The sequence below is a fragment of the Pimephales promelas genome, chromosome 2 (assembly GCF_988280905.1).
Source record: "Pimephales promelas chromosome 2, fPimPro1.hap1.1, whole genome shotgun sequence".
Classification (NCBI taxonomy): Eukaryota; Metazoa; Chordata; class Actinopteri; order Cypriniformes; family Leuciscidae; genus Pimephales; species Pimephales promelas.
In genome coordinates, this window is record NC_142770.1 from 2,458,668 (window position 1) to 2,484,606 (window position 25,939).

Sequence of the window (25,939 nt, forward strand, 5' to 3'; positions counted from 1 at the left end):
TATGTATATGTGTGTGTATGTGTATATATATATATATATATATATATATATATATATATATATGAAGAGTTCAGATACAAAAGCCTCTAAGTGCCATTTGAAATTTTCTTCTTTAATGATGATTTTTATCAAACTTGTATATTTAAGTTCAGTAATTTCACTTAAATGGCAATGATAATTACCTATTAATTGTTATTTAAGTGAAATTACTGAACTTAAATATACAAATTTTATAAAAATCATCATTCAAGAAGAAAATTTCAAATGGCACTTAGAGGCTTTTGCATCTGAACTCTTCATATATATATATATATATATATATATATATAGTGTGTATAGGCACACATTTATTTGTCTATACTGTATATCTTTATATATATATATATGTATATGTGTGTCTTATGTCTATATATACATGCATATATATAATGTGTGTGTATGTGTAGGCACGCATGTATTTGTCTATATATGTATATATATATATATATATATACACGTGTCTTATATCTATACATGCATATATATATATATATATATATATATATATATAATGTGTGTGCATATATATATATATATATATATAGACATGTAAATATATGTTATACATAGACATGTATATAGACACGTGTCTATATATGTATATGCAGGCTATATTTCTATATTTTATATATATATATATATATATATGTCTGTCTACTTATGTCTATATAAATTACATAGACATACATGGAAATATACAATATATACATGTATAATAGACATATACATATTTATACACACACACATCTACAGTATATAGAAAACACCAGTGTGTATAGTGTGGTATCAGTGTGAAATGATAATCCCAGTTCTCCCTGAGGTGGTCCTGATCCTGAAACCAGTAGCAGGATGTTGACAGGCCTGTCGAGTGCGGGACAATGTAAAGAGTCTGTAAATGTGTGATGACACGCTGGTTTGGTTTGTTATTCTTCTCACGGCTGTTTCGATGTGCCGTTTTCTGACACGGCTTCTGTATTCTGTGCCGACGCTCAATCCCCCTCCGGCTGATACCCGAGACGTGAGTTACCGGGGACTGGAGCTCTTCAACCTGGAAAGCTCTTCTCTTTTATCCGCCCTCCTCCTCCTCCTCCTCCTTCGCTTTTCTCTCCTCCAGAACGTCCTCTGGCTTCTAAAACCTGCTGTGTTTGTTTTCACTTAAAAGCGAGTGTGCATGTAAAGCAATTATTTATATAATAAAAGCATGGCCTAGATACAGAAATCATTGATATTCTGCACGCCCCTCAAGGTTATGCATGCAGCGATGATGAATTCTGTCACATCACCTTGTTTATCGCACTGGAAGTGGAATTCCTGAGTTATTAATAGCTGGAGATGACATCACGCTCGACCCGTTCCCCGCAATGTCCCTTCACACCTAAGCATACACTGTAAAAAGCACCTGACCTGCTAAATGCACGCTTGCCTTCTCTTCTGCCCCAGCGGTTGTCTTGGTAACAGCCATCAGGAGTCTAGAAATGACCAGCTGACCACAAGACAAAGACGACGGTCAGCTTGTAAAACCTGGCGCTGATGTGTATGGTGTCGAACCCTTGAGGGTCAAAATGACCCGACGCCCTTAAAATTATACTGATTTTTTAATTTTATTTTTGTCCAGAAAACTTATTTGATTTCATTTTGATATTTCTTTTCTATTTTTAATGCAATTTTTGGGGGATAATTTTTATTTTATTTACCTTTAAATGACCTTTGAGAACATTCCTCTCATTCGTTCACACTTAAATTCAAAATAACTCTCAATTTAATGCTTTTTAACCCTTTTAATTCGGCTCAAAATATCATACATTGGGTGTCTTTGAAAAAAAAAATTTATTATGATATTTCATGACTCTAGATGGCCTTATGGCTCTATGAATCAGACAAGCTGTTCCACCGGGTCCTAAAGTCAGTTCACTTGAGTAAGCATTCACATTTAGACAATATAAAATATTTTTTTGATAAAGTTTGGTAAAACTTCTCGAATCCATTCAATTTTTTACAGTCTATGAAAAGTGAGGCCAAAGTGTCTTGAACGCTCCCTGGTGGCTGGTCCCATTATAGGTCATAAACGCGGCCTCCCAATGAAGACTAATGTGAAGCTCAAAATACCCCACAGATATTTTTATATAGCATGTTAAAGTCACTTTTTGAAGGTTAGCGAAACCGCACCGTTTTGTGTCTGGCCCTTTAAATGCAAACGAGCTGCTAATCCCGACACAGTGGGCGGAGCTTCAAGAGTGCAGCTGCGATTACCTCACGCAGACACGCTAAAATGTCAGAAACTGTTCTGCCTTTTATGTTTAAACCGAAGTCAGACAAAGATGGAGAGACTCAAGAAGAAGTGACAACATGTAGAAGCAACAGGACATCTCTGAATGGTGAGTTAATGAGTTTATGTTGCTGATGTGGAGTTAACTATCTTCAATTAGCATATCTGTCAGGATAATCTATAAATTGCTTGTAAAGGGAACTTGTGAAAGTGACTTTCTATTGCGTGTTACAAGATGGATGCGACAGTTTGAGCAGACTCACAAATGTGCTTTACTACAACTCTTTCTCTTCACAACATGGACTGCATGTCCCAGGGGCGGGTTTATGTACATTTTAGGGTCGATGTCTGGGAGGAAGCTCGTGTAGTTCCTACCAGCCGTTTGTTGTAGTCCTTAAAAAACGATTTCTTTAAAAGAAAATCTCTCCCTTTGCTTTGAACATTGAGCGTTGTAACTTTGCAGATGTTGTTTATACTCAAACAGCAACATAAACAACCACCCCTTTAAGTGTTCATTTTTTAAAACAAGTTTGGTCTTAGTTATTTGATGCTATAAAAACGGTAATGTGACGTCATGATTGACAGCTGTGATTGACAGTTTCTCTAAACAAAGTAGTCACCTCTTTTTTTACAGTCTATAATAGGCACCAACAGACTTTGTGGGGAATGAAGGGTCGTCATCCATATTTTTTACAGTCTGGTTAAACCTAAACACACCACAGCTGTGGTAATAGCATCTGCAGGCCATTGCTGGTATATAGTGTCATCAGACTTGACAGGTATCAGCACTTACCCGTCCAAACTGAATTTCAAATGAACTGCTGTGTTTTTAAGCTATTTCTGGCTCGCTGTCAGCGTGAGATCGACGTCTCAAAGCAAAGCGCCTGGTGTCAAACAAAAGGGCCTCTGACCCGCGCTCTGGGACCGTTAGCCCTCAGAAGCTACGACGACGATAGCATCTCTGTGGCTGCGCTCAAGCTGCTTATCAGTAATGTTGAACAGTGACTCATGTTTCTGTTGGCTGCTCTACCAAGCGCTAAACAAAAATATATTTACTGCTTTTATTCGTAATGTATTCTTCTTAAGCGATTAAACTCCTACAGTATTAGCATCACAACCAGTTTCAAAATGCAGGATTGTATCCCACAATGCAACGTACTCGACTTGACCTTCCCATTCAGTGTGACTGGAAGTAATTACAGCAACAATTCTGAGCATCTTTATTTATAATCGATCAAAATTGAGTTAAAACCCCCGAAATTACCCCCAAAATAGCTGCATTTATTTTCAAGATGCTAATCGGACACCACTTGTGTACAGTACGATGAGGTCATGAGATGAAAATGAAGCATACTTGTGTTTCAGTTGTTCATTTAGCAATATATTTCTATAAGTTTACAGTGTGTATAGTGTAAGCAGAGAATCAAGGTCATGAGTTTAAATATTAAGTAGCATACACTGCTGTTCAAAAGTTTGGGATTTTTTTGTTTTTAAAAGAAGTCTCTTCTGCTCATTAAGGCTGCATTTATTTGATTAAAAATACAACAACAAAAACATTGATGAAATGAAATATTACACTTTAAATTGATTGTTTTCTATGCAAGTATCTTTAAAATGTAATTTATTCCTGTGATCAAAGCTGTATTTTCAGCATTATTGCTCCAGTCTTCACTTTTTTTTAAACTTTCTGTTCAAAGAATCATGAAAAAAAGTGTTTTCAACATTGAAGATAATAATAATAAATGTTTCCTGAGCAGCAAATCATATTAGAATGATATTTCTAATGTTTAGAAAATTCAGCTTTGATCACAAGAATTACAGTTTAAAATATATTCAAATAAATAAAAAAATAGTTATTTTAAATTGCAATAATATCTCACAATATTGCTGTTTGTTTTGTATTTTTAACCAAATAAATGCAGCCTTGGTGATCAGAAGAGACTTCTTTTAAAAGCGTAAAAAAAAAAATAACGTACAGATCCCAAACTTTTGAACATAACAACAAAATAAGTATCTAAAAAAGTTGTTTAGGATAAAAGTAAGTGTCTGCAGTCGCAGTGTAAGATCTGTTGAAAGCACTTTGGTTTGATATGCATCAGAGACTGTGTCAAGGGTAAAATTCTTGACCTTTCTCAAAATGATCGGTCAAGATTATGTGGAAATGAGAAAAGAAGCGAAACACGAAAGCGGCTGAGAGTCACACTGGTGAAAGTTTGCATTTGTGACCTTTCAATCTTGCATACTGGCATTGAACTATAACCAAACAACAAATAAACACTTAAAAAAAACATGCGAGTTTCAGGTTAATCGCATTCAATTGCACCAAAAATGGCACCTTGTGGAATCTAAATGTTTTCAATTTGTTTAGTTTGTGATGTGACCAAAAAACTCGTAAAACGTTTGAAAATGCAGCAGAATTCAAACTTGAGTCTGGGAACCCCCTCCATACCAGATAAACCCGAAAATAAACCAAAGACATGAAGAAGTATTTTCATGCTGCAGTCTGCTGGGTTATTAATTTAAAAAGTCGCATCCTCATGCATTTTTTGGTCTTTTTTCTTTTTTTAGGGACTAGCCCTGCTTGCGCTGCCCCATAAAGCACTAGAGGGGGAGTCTTCTCATTCCCTGCTATAAAATCCAGGATGTAATTGTAGCGTACTGAGGCAGAACAGGAGTAATCAGATCAGTCCCGAGGCTGGGAACATGCATGGAGATTTAGCATCGCCACTGGATTAAACCCCCCACCACGTCCCCCCTTTACTGATTGAGGTACGATGAGTTCCTGCAAGTAGAGAGAGAGAGAGCGCGAGGAAAAGCCGTGAGAGGGAGTGGGAGGAAGAAAAAGGGAGTGAGTGAGCGCGCGAGAGAGAGGGAGTCAAAGCCAGGAAAGCAAAGCAACAACCGGTGGAACAGAAATGCAGGGAGTTTGAGAGAGACGGAGGCTGGCGGGACGACGGGAACAAAGCAAGGTGAGGGAGAAAGAAGGGCAAGGATCCAGAGGAAGAAAACACACCAAGAGGACCCTAGGAAGACTGAAGAAACTTTGCCAGATAAGAAAAACATCTGGTAATGACAAGGCCGGGACATTTAAAGACGGGACGTGTCCTCTCGAGAGTCCCATTCTTAGGCCGAAGAATGTTTTCCGAGACAAAAAGGACCGGAGAGCAGTGCATTCAACCCATTAACCCAACCCAAAATGGACCTCAAGCTGACCTCCTTGCCTGTTTTGGGAATGGGGAGCCTGTATCGAACACCTGCGGACCAAAGTTGCTGAATGGATACACTCCCAAGCAATGTCTTGCCTTCCAGGGGGGTCGACGGCATGACGTAACTGGACAAATTTGTCATAGGAGTGTGCGGTGGGATCGGCAACATAACAGCGTCTCTGTGAACTACAGCTTGAGAGAATGCAGCTTTGTAGGCCAATCCGAGACGCACCCCTTCTTGAGGAAGTGTGCTTTGGACACGCCAACACAGTTCAGAGGTCATGGAAACTGTGGAGAGCCTGTGTGTGCGGCGGACCAACAATCAGGCTCTGTGCGGCATGGACCAAACTGGATGGACGCGAGTCACAATCCCACCTTTAAAAGGGATTCAGAAATTTGCACTTCTAACGGACAGGGAGCTTTAAGTAGACGCCTCGGACGTGTAATGCAAGACTTGAGCGGACCGAGTCTTGGCCGTGAGGTTATGGAGTCAACCAAAGATGTCAACAAACCCAATATTAAGTGCCAAGTAAAAGTTGCCCGAGTGGACCTCAATGAACCAGGGCGAGGGGCTTTTAGCTCGGAAAGGGCAATTCGGGACCAGATCCAAAGAGTTGTTGTGAATCTCGAGGAGGTTTTGCACGGCCTGAAAGAGATACATCTGGAAATGAAGGAGGTAAAGGTTTATCTATCACTTGGGGATGATAACAGATGGTCTTCGTTTGGTTAAATCCCAAACTCTTTATTATCAATCCTCAAGTTCTGGATACTCTTAACGGCCGCACTTAAGATAACGCACGGACCATGAGTTTTGAGTTTTCATATTAATAATTAATACTGTTTATAGAGACTCCTGAATTTATAGCACATTGGGTAATTTCACTTCTGCGAGGGGATGGTTAAACTTTAATGCGGAGAGGATTGGTCTGATACGCTCCATTTAGCAAATACATTCAGTATCGGAGAGGAACGTTGGCTAGTGGTTTATGGTTCCCTCAGATGGGCGAGAAGAGCAGTTTCATAATCTTGTAAACACTCTTGCGTGAAATGTGTCCTTGAACGAGTAAGTTTTGAACGAGTTTTCGTATTCGGGAACTCGAACTCGTATAATACGTTTCAAGGAACTATTTGCATTGAAGGGATAGTTCACCCAAAATTCATCAAAAACGCAAGATCTTTTTGATGACATCTGAGAGATTTACGTCCTTCCTTTGAAAGCTACGCAACTACCAGTTTTGATGCCTCTATAGAACCGAAAATTTGGACTAAACTGTTCAATTCATATGGATTAGTTTTACGATCTCTATATGAACGTTTTAACGTGTCAGTGTGGTAGTTGCGTAGCCTGTCAATGGCGCGACGGAAAGCTCTCACGCCTTGTCCACACTAATACGAAATTCCTACCCTATCTCACGACCAATTCGTACAAGTGATTAAAAAGTGGCTAATTCGTACGACCTCACTCGTACGAATTCATACGATTTGTCTAAACCCACGTGATGGTTAGGTTTAGGGGCGGGGTCAGGGGTAGGTCATTCGTACGAATTCATATGAATTGGCCAATTCGTAAAATATGTACGATTTAGCAAAATCGTACTAATTTGTACGAGTGAATTGTTGCGAATTAGCCACCTCGTAAAATTCGTACAAATTCCCGTGAGATCGGGTTGGAAATTCTCAAACAGAGACATTTTTAAACAGCGCCACATATTTTCGCACTATTCAAGAAAAATAAATTTATTTTATTTGCATATTTACCGCATATTAAGTAACTCTGCATATTCTTTGCCGTTAAGCAGATTAGCTAGTTTTACTTTTGTGAAGGATTTTTCGTTATACTGAAATGCGTTTCCGTTAGCATCTTTGCTCAAACACTTGAAATGATACTTAAGTACTTCCTCCTGTCCCAATTATAACATTCGTGTTAGTTAAGAGTTAGTTTAAAGTGTTGGTTTTCGTGCTGTAGTGTGGACTGTGAAAACCATGATGCAAGTTAAGTCATGTGACGCATATTGAACCCATATTCATGTTTATAAGTGCTAATCGCTTTCACACAGTTGCTAAAAGATGCTATTTTGCACAGTCCTGCAAAGATGACTCGCATTTGCCAAAACATGCATTTTTACACCAAAAGTTTAATGTCGATTGGTTTCGACCTGGGCGCATCAGTGAATGGCGAGATATTTAGCTAAATCCAAAAGAATTGCATGAGAACTTTAGGTTACACTTTATTTTAAGGTGTCATTGTTAGTGTAATTATATATTAATATAATACTGATTAATATTAATTAACAACATGTACTTACTATAGAGTTAGGGTAGGATTAGGATTTGATAAGTACATGTAACAAGGACACTGTAAATAAAGTCTATCATATCAGTGAGCTTTTATGAGGGTTTACACATGCGCTGTAAGGTCAATTTAGCGTTTTCTTCGAAACTTAGAAAACGCTAGTGTGGATGGAGAGCGTTTTGAAGCAAAAACTCTCATTTCAAATCTTTCCGTATACGTAGACGTAGCCTCAGATTTCATCAAAAAGATCCTCATTTGTGTCCCGAAGATGGCCGAAAGTCTTACAGGGGGTTGGAACGACATGAGGGCGAGTAATTACTGACAGAATTTTTATTTTTGGGTGTTTAACTAAATGCCTTGTCATCCCAGGTGGTCCAGAAGATAGACCTGCTGACGGCTGACATTGATATTTGCAAAGAGGAACAAGGCGACACTTTCAGAGGAAAGTCGGACATGGAAGTGGCGTCTTCTCAAGGAGTCGAAACACCGACTCTATCGGTGTCCCCACCACCGTATCCGACCGGAGATCAGGAACCAACTCAGGAGACGGTCAATTCGCAACACGCATCAGGGCGCAGGAGCAAGAAGCCTCCTCCGTACCCCTACGCCAGTACAATAGGAAGAGTAAATCCCAAAGCTAAAGACAAAGTGCAGAAGACGCCACCCTACCCCTTTAAACGGACACTGCTCTCGACCATTGTTTGAGCAGACCGTGGCTCCAGGATACCGAAGCGGAGCATCACTCGCCCGATGTGGTATAACGGGTTACAGGCACCGTTCTAGTAAGTTAAAAATAGTTCACTTTTTTAAAAACTTTTGCTGATAATTTACTCACCCCCATGTTATCCAAGATGTCCACGTCATTCTTTCTTCAGTCGAAAAGAAATTAAGGTTTTTAATGGAAACATTCCAGGATTTTTCTCCATATAATGGACTTCAATGGGGTCCAAACGGTTCAAGTTCCAAATGAGAGTTTCAGTGCAGCTTCAAAGGGCTTTAAACGACACCAGATGATGAATAAGGGTCTTATCAAGCGAAACGAGCGCTCATTTTAAAAAAAAATAAAAAAGTTTAAGTTTTATAAGCTCAAATGCTTGCCTTGCTCTGTTCTGAGACCTTTTCAACATAATTGCGTATTACATGACGTCACGAACGCACATAACAGAGCAAGGCAAGCATTTGTGCTCATAAAACCTAAACTTTATTTATTTTTTAAATGAGCGATCGTTTCGCTTGATAAGACTCTTATTCATCGTCTGGTGTCGTTTAAAGCCCTTTGAAACTCTCATTTGGGCCTTCAACCGTTTGGACCCCATTGAAGTCCATTATATGGAGAAAATCCTGGAATGTTTTCATCAAAAAAACAGACATGGACATCTTGGATGACATGGGGGTGAGTAAATTATCAGCAAAAGCTTTTTTTAAAGCGAACTACTCCTTTAATGTCCGGTAAAGTCCGGCAAAACCATGCAATGCCTTTTCGCTTTAGGTCGATAAAGAGGACAGGCCAGAAATAATAAATCTAGAGCGTGACTTCTTAGAAATACTGTACGCAAGTCAAAGGTAGCGGGAGATTATTTCTAGCCTTAGATGACATCTGGAGTGGGATGCAATCTCAATTCCTATGATCTCCCTGCAAACCAAATCTGTAAAAAAAGGATTATTTTTTTTATTGCTTTCCTAACTCTGGTCTAGTAGCGCTTGAAGTCTAGCCTTAAAAATATGATGTTCTCCGATACACGTCCTGAGGGTGTTTTAGCAAACTCACAGCGCTTCTCAACAGGTACTGAATGGAAACTAGGGTAAGCATAATATGTCTCCCTCATGTGTGCTGCAATGCTCATTTCAAAGCTTTTCCAGTCACGCTTTCACATTCATTGATTGCTCTTTACAACAAGGTTCGTTAATGCATTAACAAACATTAACTATGATAAATACATTTGTTACAATTTAATTGTTGATACCTGTAAAATGTGAAATGTCACTGTAGACTGCCATTCAAAATCAATTGTTATCAAGAAATTATTTTTTACTAGTAGAAATATAATTTTTGATATCAATAATTACATTGTTACTAGTAAAAATGCGAATTCCTGATATCAAGAATTTAATTGTCACTAGTTGAAATGTCTATTCTTGATATCAACAATTCAATTGCTGCAATTATTGATATCAATTTATTTGATATTTAATTTTAATTGATATGTATTTTTTTATATTAATTAAATACATTTTATTTAATTATTTATTCACATTCTTTAAATATTTATTTATTTTTAATTAATATTTTTTACTAGTGACTGTTTATTTATGATATCATGAATGTGATCGTTACTAGTAAGAAAGCTATTTTAGATATCTGAATAAATAATATTGAAAATGAAAATTTGTACTAGTAGCAATTGAATTGTTGATATCAAGAATTCATATTCTGGAAATTAATGAAAGTTAAAATGGTTTGCCATAATTATTAAATATTAAAATTTATATTAACTAAAATGAATAAATGCTTAAGTAGTATTGTTCATGTTCACTAATGATCCTGATTGTAAAGCGTTACCTGTTCACTTAGAAAATTGCTGACAATGAGGATTATGACACTCGTATGTGCAGATGTACAAAGCTGAGTGGACAAATATCACAATATGACCAGAATCTGCAAACAAAAACACTTAATTTTCATTACAAAGATCCCCTGAAAAGAAATAGCGGACACATCTGCGCATCATCAAATTGTGACGCGAGAAACAAAGCGTTCTGATAACAGATTTATTACAAATTTCCAGGACATCGGCTATCAGAATAAAGCACGATCGGAAGTGTAACTGTTTCCCTGTTTTTTCCTCCACCTCAGAAATAATCGAAGGACTCGGACATACCCCAAAGACCGCTGTGGGAATACTCTACAAGCGCCCGCTTAAGACAGTAAGTACAGTAAGAGCATAAACACACTCTTGATAATCACATTTGCAGGTATCAAGGCTGAAACCCTAAACCCATAAAAGCTGCCAAGCATAGAAATCAGAAACGAATTTGATGAAGCCTTCATAACACATCACAAACATTTGATAATTTTTATTCCCCTTTGAAATTTGTCGTCTACTTCATTGGATGATCAGTCCAGTTCATGGCCATTGGCGTAACGCTGCCGCTATAGAAAATATGTAATATTTCCTATCATAGGAAGTTCCTGTGTCTTGATATAGTGATATAGTCCATAGCCGTCAAATAACCAATGTCCTCGCGCAATAGGACAATCCTCTTTCGGATCGGCCAATCAGAGCTCATCGTGGCGTGTCCGAGCAATGACGAGGAGCTTGGAAAGCTCGGAGCGAAACTTCCCGTCTCTGTGGGTCACTGAAAAACAAGATGGGAAAGATTAGCAACGTTCATATTCAGTATTGCAAGTTTGTTTATCTATAACACAACAAAAACACCAAGGCCACATACATAAACACACAAAACATGGTGTGTGTGTGTGTGTGTGCGCGCAACTATATCTGGGCGTGTGAGTGAAAATATCTTATACAACAGACGTAATAAATATTAATCAATAAAAAAAAAACATACTGATGACAACAATAATAATGATGATGATAATACTAGTACAAATTAGACCAACCGATAAAGGTTTTTGAAAGCCGATACCGATACAAATATTTTGGGGTTTTAAAATCCGATATATCGGCCGATATTTTTTTTTTATTATTAAATATTGTTGGATTTCACACACGTGTAAAAGAAAAGCTAACTTTTCTGCACAAGATACGTTTGATACTTTTTCTCTATGTCTAAATGTTCACTCCTCGCAAAGTATAACTTACATTTTACAATGCAGGGACTGTAACTAGAGATATGCTAGTTATAAATACAGTAATCATTACTTTATTTAGGCAGAAAAAGTTCATTGTGGTTTCCAAGCTCATTAATGTTAACGTTAGCGGTCTTCCACTGATGATAGTGGCATTAGCTAGTCTAATGAGCCATAATTTAGCAATAGATAACATCATACTGCAAATTGTAAAACATACATTTTCAATATAACAGGCCAAGGAGAGATTATTGAAGCGTGTTTCATCCGTTTTTATTTTATTTTGAAAATATTCATTAATCGGCCATTATAACTGCCGATACCGATATTATGTAAAATGCCTAATATCGGCCGATATATCGGTCTGGCTCTAGTACAAATAAATAAATAAATAAATAAATAAATAAATAACTGGAGGATGAGGAAGATATGATAATAAAGTCTTATATGATAATACAATAATAGTAAGACTAGTAATAGTAGTAGCAGCAATAATAATAATACTAATAATAAAAACATATTTTAAAGGGGACAAATCATGAAAATCTGACTTTTTTTCCCAGAAAACATGAAAAGTGACAACCCAGTAACTTTGTATTGCTGAGCCTTTCTCTGCAAACATGTCAAAAAATAATCCGATCAGATTTCGCTCCCCTTATATATATATATATATATATATATATATTAGAGCCAGACCGATATATCGGTAGGCCGATATTATCGGCCGATATTAGGCATTTTCCAAACTATCGGTATCGGCAGTTATAATGGCCGATAAATGAATATTTAAAAAATAAAATACAAACGGACGAAACACGCTTGAACCATGTCATGAGTGTTGGAGTTGTATAGTTTGTCCACCAGAGGGCACTCTACACCGTTCCTGTTGACAAGCTAAACACTCATAGGCTAGCTAACCATAAAGCTAGCTAATCCCAATATCATCAGTCTGTTCTGTTGTGACAATAAAAGAAGTTTCTTTTTAAAATGCATTATCATATTACTTTAGTTAAAACTCATAAATAACTAATGTTAGGGAAATCTGTTAATGTTTGGTTGCGCGTTTCTGAAATAAAAAAAATATCGGCCGATATATCGGATTTTAAAACCAAAAAATATTTGTATCGTATCGGCCTTCAAAATCCTTTATCGTTTGGGCTCTAATATATATATATATATTCTAGGGCTGTGCAAAAATTAATTGCGATTAATCGCAACCAAAATAAAAGTCTGTGTTTACATAATATATTTGTGTGTGCTGTATATAATCATTTTGTATATATAAATACACACACATGCATGTATATATTTAAGAAAATGTGTTATTCATATATAAAATATTTGTATTTATATAATATAGATTATGTATTTATAAATATATACAGAATTTAAGCGCAAATAATTCTTAAATATATACATGCATGCATAGGTATTTATATATAGAAAATAATTATATACAGCACACACACATATATTATGTAAACACAGACTTTTATTTTGGATGCGATTAATCGCAATTAACTTTTGCACAGCCCTAATATATTCGTTATGTTTTTGGGGTGAATTCAGGTTGATTGGGACACTTATCTCAATAGTAAAGAGTGTATCAATCACCCTGAATTCATTGGGCAAGTAGCGGTGTATTAAGTGTGATCATGTCCGTGCATCGGGTCATTAACATAAAAATAAACCACTTAAGGGTAGCTTATCACCCTGGTGGGGTTTATTTTGTGACAATGCCCAGCTAACTGTGTATATATATATATTATTAATATTACGTCCTGTAAAAATGTGTCAGCTTTAAAATGTTCCATGTTTTCCACGTCTGTATGAACCCATCTGAAAGCAGTAATACGCTGACTCACCTGCAGACTCTGACACAATGTACTCTTCTTCTTTCAAAGCAACATCCTTCTGTCCACCCACGGCCGTCTGGGACTGAGAAGAAGAGAACGAGAGAGAGGATGAGCGACACGAGACATTAGCGGAGAAGCCTAGAGGAGTGGGCTTTGATAACAGAGAGATCTCATCTAAGAAAAACAAAAAGACACATGAACTTTTCGTTTTTGCACCAGGGAACAAGGCCATCGAGAATCTCAATGCGGTCTTGAATCTCAAAAGTCTTGATATGCAACACCTGTATAAAAAAGGGCTGACTGCTTTTGATCCGAGAGCGACGAGCGTTAGGAATCTGAATTGCGGTTTGATCTGCGGCAAATGTCAATGTCACGACTGAGGATAAATTCTAAAAAAAACATTTTATGCGCAAATTAAAATCTATGGTCTATGAAATGCAACAACACATTAAAAGCAGGTTTCCTCGTATTGAATCATGCCTATTGCTGTGTGTTTCACTCATTGAGGTGGTGATGGATAGCTGTGATACTTACATATGCGGTGGCGTACTCAATCTTCGCTCCTTTTATCTCGGCTTTGAACTGGGTAAAAAACAAGTAGGACTTTCCTTGAGGCCTATCGTGAAAATGACAGAGAAAAATCAATATCGTTCCCTCTTTCATCTCAAGTTTCACCACGACGTTTGAAAACACTAGACTAGATTTGCTTGTACTTCTACTTTTTAGTATTGCATATTGAGTCGAGCTTTTTGTAACAGCAATATAACAGTGTTTTTTTTAAAGTTACCTCCACACCGAACAGGAAAACATCTGTTCGTCGTCACTCAGTCCGACGCTCATTTGCCATTGCTACGGGGAATAAAAGCACAAAGGGTTTAAGTCAGAAACTGTGTATTATCTGAGATTATAAATAACAGAAAAGGTCTTACCTCGTTGGTTCCTCCTTGAGACGCATATGTGAAGGTGCATTTATACTTTTTCTAAAACAAGAAATAGATCATTGTGAATAGATAAACATGCCAAGCTTCCTCCCACGAAATATGCAAATTTCCCAGACTGATCTTTTGAGAATGACTCCTATTGAAAATATGCTGACCCTTACAAAAATAACCATGGTAACCATTGTTCCTGTCAAAAGCCTGACAGCTATTTTTACTGTCAGTTTATATATATATATATATAAACTGACAATGACAAGGATTCTTCAGATTAAATATAGATTTACATTTGGTGCACGAGATACACATGGCCACTGGTGTCACACCTGACACAACTTGCGTTTCAATAATTGATATTTGATATAGGAACCCAAATTAAATTAAATAAAATTAATTCAATAGCTTTATGTGAGGGACAGACCAAAATATTACGCTCTGCTGTGGCTCTTAAAGGTATAGTTCACCCAAAAATGAAAATTCTGCCATAATTTAGTCACTCTCAAATCTCTATGAGTTTCTTTCTCCTGCTAATCACAAAAGAGGATACTTTGAAGAATGTTGGTAACCAAACATGATGGGCCCTACTGACTTCCATAGGTTTATGGAAGTCAACAGGACTGTCAACTTTTTAGTTAACTTACTGAAAGCTTTCAAAATACCTTCTTTTGTGTTTAGCAGGAGAAAGAAATTAATACAGGATTGAAACAACTTTAGGGTAAGTAACTGATGACAGGGTGAACTACCACTTTAATTGGGGTGCACTACCACTTTAAGAGCTAGAGCTCATTGATCTGTCCCTCACAACTGTCGAATGGCGCACAGGTGATATGGACGATATTTTTTCCTCGATTCAATTTTAGGGAAAAAAACCTTCGGAAAATCATCAAAATACTGGGGTTTCAGAGACAACATTAAGTCATGCGGATTTGGAACGACATGAGTGAGTAAATAATACTTTTTACTAACTAAAACTATTACTTTAACGTATTTTTGAGCCGTTAGGTGGCGCGCGCTGCACGTCCGTCCGCGCCTCCACAACAGTCCAATGAGAAGATGACGTGTGGATTTGCTTTCAAAGCGTCGCGGTTTTTCCAAACACACACAGTATCCATTAATTACTGTAGAGTTTAAAACGAACGCATTACGAAGTACATTGCATACGAAGTACATTGCATAGTTTCAAACGTAATAATGACTGAGAAGAACTGGGAAACGACACGAAATCGAGTCCGTAGTAATCAATGAGGAAAACCGCGACAATTATTCGTTTACGTTTCTATCCAACAAAACATGTTGTGTCATATTTATTACGTTGCTATTATTAATGTGCGTAATACTCACCAGTTTAGCTGAGAAAGTCTGCACAACTCCCCCAGGTTTGACGTCGAAGTCGAGTGTTTTGGTCCTTTCAGCGGAAGCGCGCGCCGCGCACAACACAACCAACAGTAGTAGAAGCTTCACACACGAGTTTATGTGATCATCGCATGCCATGATGCTTTATGTGGCAGAGATCTGTGTTGATGTTGTGATGAAAAGCTGCCAGCACTGTTCCTGTATGTCCTTCATAGGATGGGATAGTTCGGTGTAGCGAGGTGTTGAGCATCTAGTGGACTGGAGTTGAATAACAACTCTACAATTTACAGTAGCCCAAAAAAATTGGCAACTTGGGTAATTTATATTCAAATGTGCATTTATGAATAACATTTTCATGACATAGCTTTTTGAATGTACAAAAAGATCATTGTCATTTCAAATTGTCCGATGATTGGAAGCATTAGATGTCTGTAAAATATGCAGTTAAATCCTCAAGGGTATATATTGCAACACAATAGTTGTCTTTCATTCGGGACGAATTGAAAAGAATCACGTCTTTGTCTGAACTGGAAACACACTGGCTCCTCTGTAACTTCTAATCCTGAACATTAACAATTTTACAGACTAGGTAATGGATTAATTGACTGAATCTAAATATCATTCACCATCAGAATGTGTCTGTTTTTCCTAACTAACACTTCTCAATGAGTACATTGTCAATGATTTAGTCACAAGCTTGTGTTTTGTTTTGTTTTTGACTACCCTTGAAAAATGCAATTCACAAAACACATTTGAATCAAATTTCCCCAAACACAGAATTATAATCACATTTTGCTTATTTTAAAACTTTTTAACCGAAGTCTTCTCCATTGTCAACAAGGATGAGTTTCCTTCTCACATATGAATGTTTCTCTGTCCACAAATTCCACTCCGGCATTTCTCTTTCTCGTGTCATTTTAAACGTTCAGACAGATAGGAATGTTTCCGGGACGTTGTTGCACTCTCAGCACGTTTGGAGATCTTGAGCAAACTAAACTTTCATGACACTGACGTCTGGCTGTGCTGATTTGACCCCAAAGACCCATTTTCAAATGAGCCATGACCTGAACTACTTCAGAAGATCATATATATATGAACCAGTAGTTAAAAAACATCAACTAGTAGTAAAATCAATTTATAAGTGGACTATAAAAATCTGCCCTTTCATACATATTTTATGCTGTCCACCTTTGTGAAACACTAGTATTTTATTGATCTTCTTTGACTGAAACTATTCATCATTTACTTCATGTAACTGAAACTTTAATTTGAGGGCTCCGGTGGGAAATGACACAAAATTACAGAAATAAAGACAAAAATAAAATATGATGAAAATGTAATTGAATACTTTTTTTATTAAAAAATTACAAAAGGTTAATAAGTTAGAATTTATTGGCATTGGATGTTAAGCTTTACCAAATATGTCATTTTGCTAGAAGAGTCTGTCGCGAACATAAATCCAGATACATAAAAATAATCAAGTTAATGCCCAGTCGATCCACATGACAATGTGACTTTGGTTGATTTCAAGTACTGTATCAGTATCTGTGAAATAAATAAACATTATTAATGCGGCAGGAGTTTTAATAAGATTTCCGATTCCACTCTTAAACTCACCCTGTGATTCTGCAGTTGTGTGCTTGGACGTACGACCCCGTGTATCTGATGTCACATCTAACAACGTTATTGGAGAAGTCAGTCTCTTGCACCTGGAAACCTGGGTTCACGGTCACCTGTAAAGTGGATCACATGGTTTCACGATGCACTAAAAAAGAAAAGTTTTTCCTTTGCGTTTTTCGCATCAAAAACATCGCCAAAACGATCCCCTTTCACACTGATCTGCGAAAACGACTAAAAACGTTGTATTCTTCCAGGCCAGTAGATGGCGATATCACTTTCTAAAGAATTTTCGCAAGCGTTTTTTCGTATCCGAATATTTATATGTTTGACGAAAGTTTCGGAGACATTGTGTAAATTGACAACGTATGGGCGTTGATCAACGTGATTGACAATATTTGGGCGTATTTATTTATTTTTTGGTGCAAAAACTTGCATGATATCATTGTTTTCACAAATTCTCATTTTTGTAGTTTACACAGAGGCAATAACGGTATACTTTTCAAAAGTTTGCGTTTTCAGGCCCACAAAACTGTTTTTTTTTTTTTTTTGAAAAAGTTGTGTAAACGGCGACTACGTAAATAATCCAATGACTCACCTTTAGAACATAATCTCCAGGAGAAACATCGGTAACATCAATCCACTGACAGTCGATGTTGGCGTGGTAGGTGTCATAACAGCCTGGGCTCAATCCCTGCTCCACCAAAGACAAAACTTTCTTAACTGGCTGATAAAACAGCTTAATAGTGGAAAAAATAAGACATTTTGCACTGCCATGAGTGACATTATTCTCCGCACCTGTGTGTGAGCAGTGCAGGCGTATCTTCTCCTCACACCTGGATCACAGCTGGTGTCCTCCAGACAGAAACTGGCTTTATGACCCTCAGCCACTTTTTTGCCCGTGGAGGCGTCCAGGAGGTCGTAATTGCTGAAGGCATCCATGCTGTGATAATGTCTTATGATGAAAACAAATATAGTAAAATAATCACTTTGTTATCAAAAAATTAATAGAAGAGTCATTTTTAACTATATACTTTGAGTTTCTTTAGCTAGTAACGCCAACGTAAAAAAATAAAAATAAAAAACGCAAAGCATTTAAAGTCACCCTGTGGTGAAAATCCAGTTTTCAATGTTGTTTATATGTCCATGTGGTGTTTTTAATACATTTTAAGAGAACCCATGTGTAAATTCATAAGTCGACAGAATTGCTGAGTATTTTCTCCTTAAAACTGCAGAGAACCAAAGACAGTCTCAAAAACACGGTTTGAAATCGCTGGTGTTTCTGACGTCACAAACGACCTTGTAACCAATCAGAATCAACGTGTGATCGCCAACAAGTGGATCTCTGAGCTGAGTGAGTTGAGGCGGGGCTTATTTGGATATTCATTGAGGCAAGGGTGTAGAGTTACATTCAAGAATAAGGCATGAAGAAATTTATTTCAAGGACAAAATGTTTAAATATGTAATATTGGTGATCAATGATGAGTTTTAAGGGATAAATGATTGACTAAAGGGGGACTTTAACAAATATGCATAGGTGTAAGTACGTAACGTTCTAGATTAGAGCATAAAATTGTCAGGAACCTACTGATGGCAGCTGTGCCATTCCCACTGATGATGAGGTTTCACAGGGAGAAAATCTGCCGTGCCTTGATTTCTGACCCTCTGAGGAAATCGGAGAAGCACTCTGTAATCAAGGTCCCTCACTCTCGCACCATACGCTGAACTTGAGGGAAAAGGCAAATATTCAATTTAAAATGGTCAATAAAAGTTGTATTTTCTATTTTCCGAGTCAGCACCTGGAGAGACAGTCTTCTTCTGCGGCACATCTTAATGTGTACATCTGCACTCTCTGGATATAAGATGCAGCTTGGATATAGTGTGGATCAGGAATGAGATCGGGCAGTCCTGGAAAATGTTATTAGTCTTTAATTTAAATGTTCAGACTATAAAGAGAAACAAATTTAATACGCTATATTCAAATGCAGTTTAGAAACCAAAATAGCCTCAAAATTGTATCTCAATGCTGTCTCTATGATGAATAAATGAGGTCGTTTGTCATTTCAAATGTTTAACCAAGGTAGGCCTATGCAAACACCGTTTCAGTATTTATATAAACCTGAGGTAATCATAGCAACAGTAACGTTACGTTTTTCATCGGGATTCGACACAATATATTAGAAACCAGGACAAGTCACTTACTTATAAGTTAACATCATAGTAGTGGTTAAATACCGTTTGTGTTTTAAAATGCTGATTTCTGGCCAACAGTTGGCGCCAAAAAGACGCGCGTTGCGCGAGATCAGCATCAGCTCGCGCCGCGAAAATGTACTAAAAATTACTTTAATGCCGACTGACATGGTAAAATTGGCACATTGACTAAAAAGTTAAAATTGTTGTTTTACCATTATGGAAATACTTTGTACCCTGACCCGTTTGTCTGTGAGGAAATCTATTGACGCTTCCATACGGGAGCAGATTAAAGTAGAAAGAGTTCCTGCTGTTTACGTGATGATTCGATGGTTCATCGCCAGTGATAGTTTCTCCTCCTCTTTCCTCAACCTGGAAGGGAGGATTTCCCATATTTCTGTTATTAACATATGCTGAAGGTGAAGCTGAATTGGTTCTTGATGAAAGTTTAGAGTTATTAGCAATTTTACTCCGAGTCGAAGTGTAAAGTGGAAGTGGATTCTCCTCAGTATTGATAGAGGGTGATGTTCGTTTTGGGGTTTTGGTAAGTGTGTTACGGTGTCCTGGTGCCCTTGAAGCTTTCACAGGTGCCAGTGTAGGTTGTTCAGTTGGGGCGGCTGTCCTGTAGAGCGTAAACTGGGTCTGCAGTGCCTCATCTGAAGAAAGTTCAGTTCTTTTTGCATGCAAAGACAACTGATTATTCCTCATATGAGATGTACCAGACATCATGTAGTGTCTTCCATGATCCATTCCCAGACTGTGCTCTGGCACTGAGTTTGAATGGACCACATGCCCAACTCTGTGCATCCTATAATTGGGGAAGCGTCCCATGAAAATCCTACCTGTTGGCATCATGTGCCTGGTCAATAAGACTCTTGCATGTTTTCCAGAAACAGGTGTGTGATATTGAGAACCGGTGCCCAGTAAACTGTAAACCTGTCCGTTCGTTTCCCACTTAATCTTGTGTCTCCAGGGTCCATTACGCTGCGCGGTACTAAAACACACCAGGACGCACAGCTTTATGAAGGAGAAGAAGAAAATAAACAAATATTTCTTCATTTCGAAATGTTTGGACCAGGATAGAATAGAAAGTGTGGCACTTTGTGCTCCTCAAAGCTGTTAAATAAGAGCCCGTACAGATGAAGGCGTGCATTGGAGGCGTTTCTCTACAAACTTTCCCACTTTTCCTCTTGAAAGTTTCACATAGACACCAATAGGCACACCACACATTTACAATAAGGTTCATTAGTTAACATTATGTATTAACTTACCACGAGCAATACATGTTTTACTGTATTTATTCATCGTTGTTAATGTTAGTTAATACAAATAAAACTTTTTGTTTGTTTCATTAACTAACGTGAACAAGATTTTAATAATTATTAAATGTTGAAATTAAATTACTAAATGCTTTATAAATCCAGTTTTTTATTAGTTCATGCTAACTAATGAACCTTATTGTAAAGTGTTACCACAAATGGGAAATGTGATACCACTTTAATGGGAAAGATGAAGTTAGTTGACAACCTGTATAACAACTAAAATTAAGTTTAAAAACGCTCATAGACTATTTGTTTTGTAGTCTTTTATCATAGCAGATTATTGAATATGACAGTTTTTGCCACTAGAGGGAGCTAAATTTAATATTTGAGACCGGCATAATAGTTTATTATTAGAATAATTTAAACAAAATGACTACCTTTGTCAATACATTAAATGAAATATTAGGAAAGTATAAGTCACGCCATTATCGCTAGAAAATCTGCCCTACGAAATGCTTAAACCGTTCCAATGACGACAATTGCTCCTAATAGTGATGAATATCTTCTCTTTCCCCTTGCACAAATATCTCAAGTGTGTAGGCATTTGTCCTGAGAAAGGGACACTATTGAAACAGGGCATGAGCTAAAGGTTTATTCAGGAAAATGTCTAGACAATGTTTGTTTTCATGCAAGTTGAAGTTAAGCATAGGCTTTATTACACAGAGCGATACATTGAAGAGCCGAGCTGGAACTTGCGGAGCGGAAAAGCTGATTATAGAGATCATCATATACATTCAAAAGGTTATATCTTTATGAAAATAATCCATGAGTTTAATGTAAACAAATTTGGGAGGAAAAAAAAAAGATCCCAGGAATGAGATTTGTCAGGTTATTTTTCATTTTAATACTGTTAGGATGACGTCAGGAGGGAAAAACATGGTTATTTAATAGCTACTGGTCCTGTTATTGATCATACTAACATGTTCAGCTCTTATCTTTAAGTGCACATATTCATAGTATTTGAGCTTTAAACCCTTTACCCTTGTTCAGATCAGGTTCAATTAAGATTATAATAACATAAGAAAGGTCACAATGGGCAACAAATCGAGTACACACTTCAAATTGTAAAAGTTAAAATGAACACTAGCATTTTCATAAAAGGAAGACTTTGGATTGAGTATCTGGGTAAGGAAAGTTTAAGAATCCAAATTAAAATGTATAATAAAACAAAAAAGTAGGGCATTATACAGTAAAATAAGGTAATGTTAAATTTGAGTGTAAAATGGAAAGACTGACAAATGTAAATATAAAAGTCAAAGCACAATGTTTATTGGTTCAAGTACAATCAAGCTTTGGAAATTCATTTTTATGCGGTAAACACGATTTCAAGAATGAAGTCACAAATGAGTGCTTTGAAAGAGTCACAAAAACTATATATATATAAATGTAAAAAAAAACTTAAAATATGGAGATGGTCCTTAAAGAGGTAATGCAAAAAACTTCCTCCACAAGTATTTAAATTAAATTCCAGTCAAACTATTTACAACAATTTCGGGTAAAAAACAAAACAAAACAGAAGAAAAGGCCCATTTAAGCAAGACCCCTATTTACAATATAGTACAGATGATGGGCGGCAGCCTGTTCCTGCTGAAAGACAACAAAACAAGACAAGTTCCTTTATTATGGCACAAACTTACGCAATTAATAATTCCACCTGACTACATCTGGATTGGTCATCTCACCTATAAGCGGTTCAGAAGTGTATTGTGGATGTCTTCGTGAACCTGGTTGTACATTTCGTCTTTTGTTTTCAAGCCATCCAAGTATTCTGTTAAAGCAGACGTGACACAAAATTAATATTTATCTAAAAAAAAAAGTGCGTTTTTTGTTTTAAACCCAATGTAAGGAACTTATGTCGTACTGATTGGCAAACCGCAGTTCTCCATGTCACATCTGTGTTTGAGGTACATGGGCCAAACGTGACCGTCAAACAGTCCAGGAGGGTCAGGAACAGTGTACTGCCTTGTACTGAAATCAATAATACACATATTTATTCAAGATGCTCATATTTAGCACAATTCTGAGGGTTTGTATACAATTATATCACACCTTCTCCGCCGCTTGCACTCCTCGTACGGGATGGTTATGTAATAAGACTTGTCAAAGACTTCCAGCAAAGGCCTGTTTAGGGAGAAAAAGATAAAAAGTGAAGACCGTGAACGAAGTCATTTGCTGATTACTGTACTTCTACATAGCCGGTATGGAAATCAGCACATGCCAGTTCCACGCCAATAGCTCAGAGTCTCCTTATCTACACCCCCCCAGGGAGTCACATGACTGGCGTGTACATCGTGTACCCCAATGTCTCCTTACATGCACTGAGCTTATGTAACCAAATGTTCCAAGAAACCTAATCTTTTCAGTTCATTCGGTTCATGCCAACATATAGTTATGACACTCACTTGTAGTTGTACAGTAGAAATCCTTCTACGATGAGAATGTGCACTTGGCTCTCGGGGTCGTCCATTTCTGCGGCCGGGGTCAACTGGATGCCGTGAGATCGGGCGAATTTAACTGGGTTCTCCTCCCAGCCCTTGATGGTATTCACCATGGCCTCCATATCTAAAGATGTGATCACTACAAAAGCAGGACGAAATCTTTTAGCGCAAGGACAAATGTTGAATTTTAATTTAGCAAAGCCACACTGGAGAGAATGACAATGGGTTGGGAGGGACATTGTAAAATCTTAGTTATGGGAGGCGATGCGTAGAATGAGTTATTCTCTCCTACAATTTATATTCTTACCATCCCACTGTTTAAAGCCATCCGCTCCGACTGCTATCTGATCCGGCGGCTGAAATAACAGTGACCAGTAAAACACTGCAGCAAATGCCGTCATGTATATTACAGAGCCAGACTGCTGATCTAGAATCAGCTCTCGGCCACCATGACCTGATGAATAGAACTTAATAGATGGGAGGAAACTGATCTTGGAGCAGCACTTTTGAGTTCTTACATGCCATATGACAGCTCTTATACAAGTAGCCAAATTAAAGTTTTATCAGATAAATAGAGGAAAAGCGAATGTAGAGTTATCAAAAGGTACATTATATTAAAGTTAACCTTATTTCTTATTTAAGTCATGCATGCAGTTCTACTAACAGGCAAGAAAGCTACAATTAAAATGGCATAGCAAATTAAATATTTAAAAAATTAAAAATCTATTGTTTAATTACAAAACTGATACACTACAAGGGATCTTAGCTGTAACTTTTAGAAAACTAAGCAGAAATATTAAATAACAATAGTAGCCTGTATTTAGATGAGCTCACCTTGAAAAAGTCATCCTGGTGAACCACACAGCAGTTTGGCAAGGCTTTGGTTAACCTGTCCGTCAGGGTGGTTTTACCACCATTAGTCACACTGAAAATGAGTAAATAATAAAAGAAAATGTTAAAAAAAATAACAACACAGTTAAAAGTTAAAATGAAAATCAGAAAAAATAAACTTATTTTAAGTTAATATAATATTTAATAGTGCAAGTTAACAATTTATTCTTATAAAATTGGCGGGATGGATTCCTCAGTTTGCTAATAACAACAAAAAAGATCCCATTGTTGTTAATTACTCTCGAGTTCAATACAATACCTCTTAAATTATTTTATAAACTAAAAACACATAAGTAACTTTCATCGTCTTTAAAGTCACTTTTAACTTACTACTTTTGTATTAAAGCAAATAGCGGTGAGGCACAAACATTACAAATCCCAAATAACATTAAAAATTAAACCTAAAACAGAGAGTGAATAAAAAACTGTTGATTTACTTAACACACATAACATTAATACAAGAATAATAAATGAATAGATATATAAGGCGCGAATAGCCGTTATAAACTTTCAGCAACTTCGGCGCGCTTACAATTTTAAATCTCCCGCTCAAAACATAAACAACGCTTCAAAGCTCGCGATCCTGTCAAAGCACGCATCCAACACGTCGTGAGTGAGAATATAAGACGGAAATAATGTAATAAATTAGGCTACCATCTGTATAATATATTAACTTAATTAAATATATTAAAAGCCACATGGCTGGACTGAAACTATTACAACTAGTTGTTCACAATATAACTCTAAAAAGTCACTTACCCTCCGATTCCAATGATGTACTTCATTGTATCCGATCTGGTTGGAGTTTAACAATTTAAACTCCGCAAAGCGCCTCAAATTAAAAGTTAGATTAAAAAGTCTTGCTTGTAGGTAAATTTTCAATCTAGTCTCAGCTCTCCGTAGTGACTGACTGCTGCGTTATGGGAACAAAAGTTGCACGTGGGCATATAACCACAGTTTTACGTCATAGAAAGGGGCGAGGCTAAATTGCTAGGCAACCAATCGCGGTTCACTCAGAGGGAACATACATAGAACAAATTCAGCCCATAGATCCTCACGTATCTCACATACATTTTTTTGGTACAATTAGAACAAATAAGAAAACAGTTTTTAAATGTTGTTTATCTAAATCAGCACGGAGAAACTCTACTGAATCATTTTAGTTCTCTTTATAGGACTGTAGAGCATTGAAACGTAGCCTATATTAAAATTAACAACAGTTTAAGGAAAGTTAACAGTGCCACACAATACAATATTATAAATCATATGTCAAGGGTAGTGTCGCTTACACTTATTTTGGTCTATCTGTTTTATGTTATCACAAAATACTGACAGTTTATGGATATCCTCAATGGACTCTCAAATATTTAGGTGAGGGGTCAGAAATAATTGAAGGGCAAAATCACATGCATTGTGGCTGGGACAGTTAAAAATACATGACATATCTTTTATAATCAAAATTAAAAATTCATATTCACTTGAATGTTATTGACTAGAACAATTAAATCCAGGTGTAAATGATTCAAAGCTTACGGTTAATGACAATTGTTTGTGTCCAAATGACAGTGAGGGTCATTTTTTATTTTGGTCAAAGAGTGTGACTGGTCACTCTATCGTAAAGCTGATATAATAGTCTCACACACACACAAACACACACATATAAATAGTCTGTCTGTCACATCATGGAAATACGGAAATAACTATCTTGTGATTAGATGC

At 36.9% G+C, this 25,939-nt stretch overlaps 4 protein-coding genes across 5 annotated transcripts; 1 reads left to right on the forward strand and 3 right to left on the reverse strand.

Annotated features, from left to right (window-relative positions):
• The first annotated feature begins 2,285 nt into the window (after positions 1-2,285).
• Positions 2,286-8,586, forward strand: LOC120486379 (uncharacterized). The gene is made up of 3 exons (XM_039682388.2): positions 2,286-2,414; positions 4,874-6,187; positions 8,174-8,586. Exons 2-3 carry the CDS (start codon positions 5,375-5,377, stop codon positions 8,507-8,509), a joined length of 1,149 nt encoding a protein of 382 aa, XP_039538322.2. The 5' UTR covers positions 2,286-2,414; positions 4,874-5,374; the 3' UTR covers positions 8,510-8,586.
• Positions 8,587-10,559: 1,973 nt separating this feature from the next.
• mydgf (myeloid-derived growth factor) lies at positions 10,560-16,005 on the reverse strand. The gene is made up of 6 exons (XM_039682411.2): positions 15,751-16,005; positions 14,401-14,451; positions 14,259-14,320; positions 14,006-14,087; positions 13,481-13,553; positions 10,560-11,161 (listed from the first exon to the last, which is right to left on the reverse strand). The coding sequence occupies exons 1-6, from the start codon at positions 15,898-15,900 to the stop codon at positions 11,082-11,084; spliced, it is 498 nt and encodes a 165-aa protein (XP_039538345.1). The 5' UTR covers positions 15,901-16,005; the 3' UTR covers positions 10,560-11,081.
• A 1,328-nt stretch (positions 16,006-17,333) lies between these two features.
• Positions 17,334-20,628, reverse strand: loxl5a (lysyl oxidase-like 5a). The gene is made up of 6 exons (XM_039682413.2): positions 19,785-20,628; positions 19,179-19,287; positions 18,968-19,105; positions 18,178-18,334; positions 17,978-18,073; positions 17,334-17,495 (listed from the first exon to the last, which is right to left on the reverse strand). The coding sequence occupies exons 1-6, from the start codon at positions 20,626-20,628 to the stop codon at positions 17,376-17,378; spliced, it is 1,464 nt and encodes a 487-aa protein (XP_039538347.2). The 3' UTR covers positions 17,334-17,375.
• Positions 20,629-22,138: 1,510 nt separating this feature from the next.
• Positions 22,139-25,161, reverse strand: mibp (muscle-specific beta 1 integrin binding protein). 2 transcript variants are annotated; one of them, XM_039682407.2, is made up of 8 exons: positions 24,980-25,161; positions 24,164-24,254; positions 23,637-23,685; positions 23,294-23,468; positions 22,941-23,012; positions 22,753-22,859; positions 22,574-22,659; positions 22,139-22,478 (listed from the first exon to the last, which is right to left on the reverse strand). In XM_039682407.2, exons 1-7 carry the CDS (start codon positions 25,003-25,005, stop codon positions 22,574-22,576), a joined length of 606 nt encoding a protein of 201 aa, XP_039538341.2. In that variant the 5' UTR covers positions 25,006-25,161; the 3' UTR covers positions 22,139-22,478. The 2 variants fall into 2 exon arrangements, with proteins under 2 accessions (XP_039538341.2, XP_088977779.1); XM_089121653.1 differs by lacking the exon at positions 23,637-23,685 and having other exon boundaries at positions 24,980-25,155.
• Positions 25,162-25,939: the final 778 nt, after the last annotated feature.

Bases quoted from the DNA above. Each gene is read 5' to 3' on its own strand.
- mydgf (XM_039682411.2), bottom strand. From the start codon at position 15,900: ATGGCATGCGATGATCACATAAACTCGTGTGTGAAGCTTCTACTACTG. The intron at 14,321-14,400 runs GTAAGACCTTTT...TATTCCCCGTAG, and splicing joins CTCAAGGAGGAACCAACGAG to CAATGGCAAATGAGCGTCGG. The intron at 11,162-13,480 runs GTGAGTCAGCGT...CTTGTTTTTCAG, and splicing joins CATTGTGTCAGAGTCTGCAG to TGACCCACAGAGACGGGAAG.
- loxl5a (XM_039682413.2), bottom strand. From the start codon at position 20,628: ATGAAGAAATATTTGTTTATTTTCTTCTTCTCCTTCATAAAGCTGTGC. The intron at 18,074-18,177 runs GTGCGGAGAATA...TTGGTGGAGCAG, and splicing joins CCTGCACTGCTCACACACAG to GGATTGAGCCCAGGCTGTTA. The intron at 17,496-17,977 runs GTGAGTCATTGG...TCCACTTTACAG, and splicing joins CTGGAGATTATGTTCTAAAG to GTGACCGTGAACCCAGGTTT.
- LOC120486379 (XM_039682388.2), top strand. From the start codon at position 5,375: ATGACAAGGCCGGGACATTTAAAGACGGGACGTGTCCTCTCGAGAGTC. The intron at 6,188-8,173 runs GTAAAGGTTTAT...TTGTCATCCCAG, and splicing joins TACATCTGGAAATGAAGGAG to GTGGTCCAGAAGATAGACCT.
- mibp (XM_039682407.2), bottom strand. From the start codon at position 25,005: ATGAAGTACATCATTGGAATCGGAGG. The intron at 24,255-24,979 runs GTAAGTGACTTT...ACTCATTTTCAG, and splicing joins TACATCATTGGAATCGGAGG to TGTGACTAATGGTGGTAAAA. The intron at 23,013-23,293 runs GTGAGTGTCATA...CTCCCTAAACAG, and splicing joins TTTCTACTGTACAACTACAA to GCCTTTGCTGGAAGTCTTTG.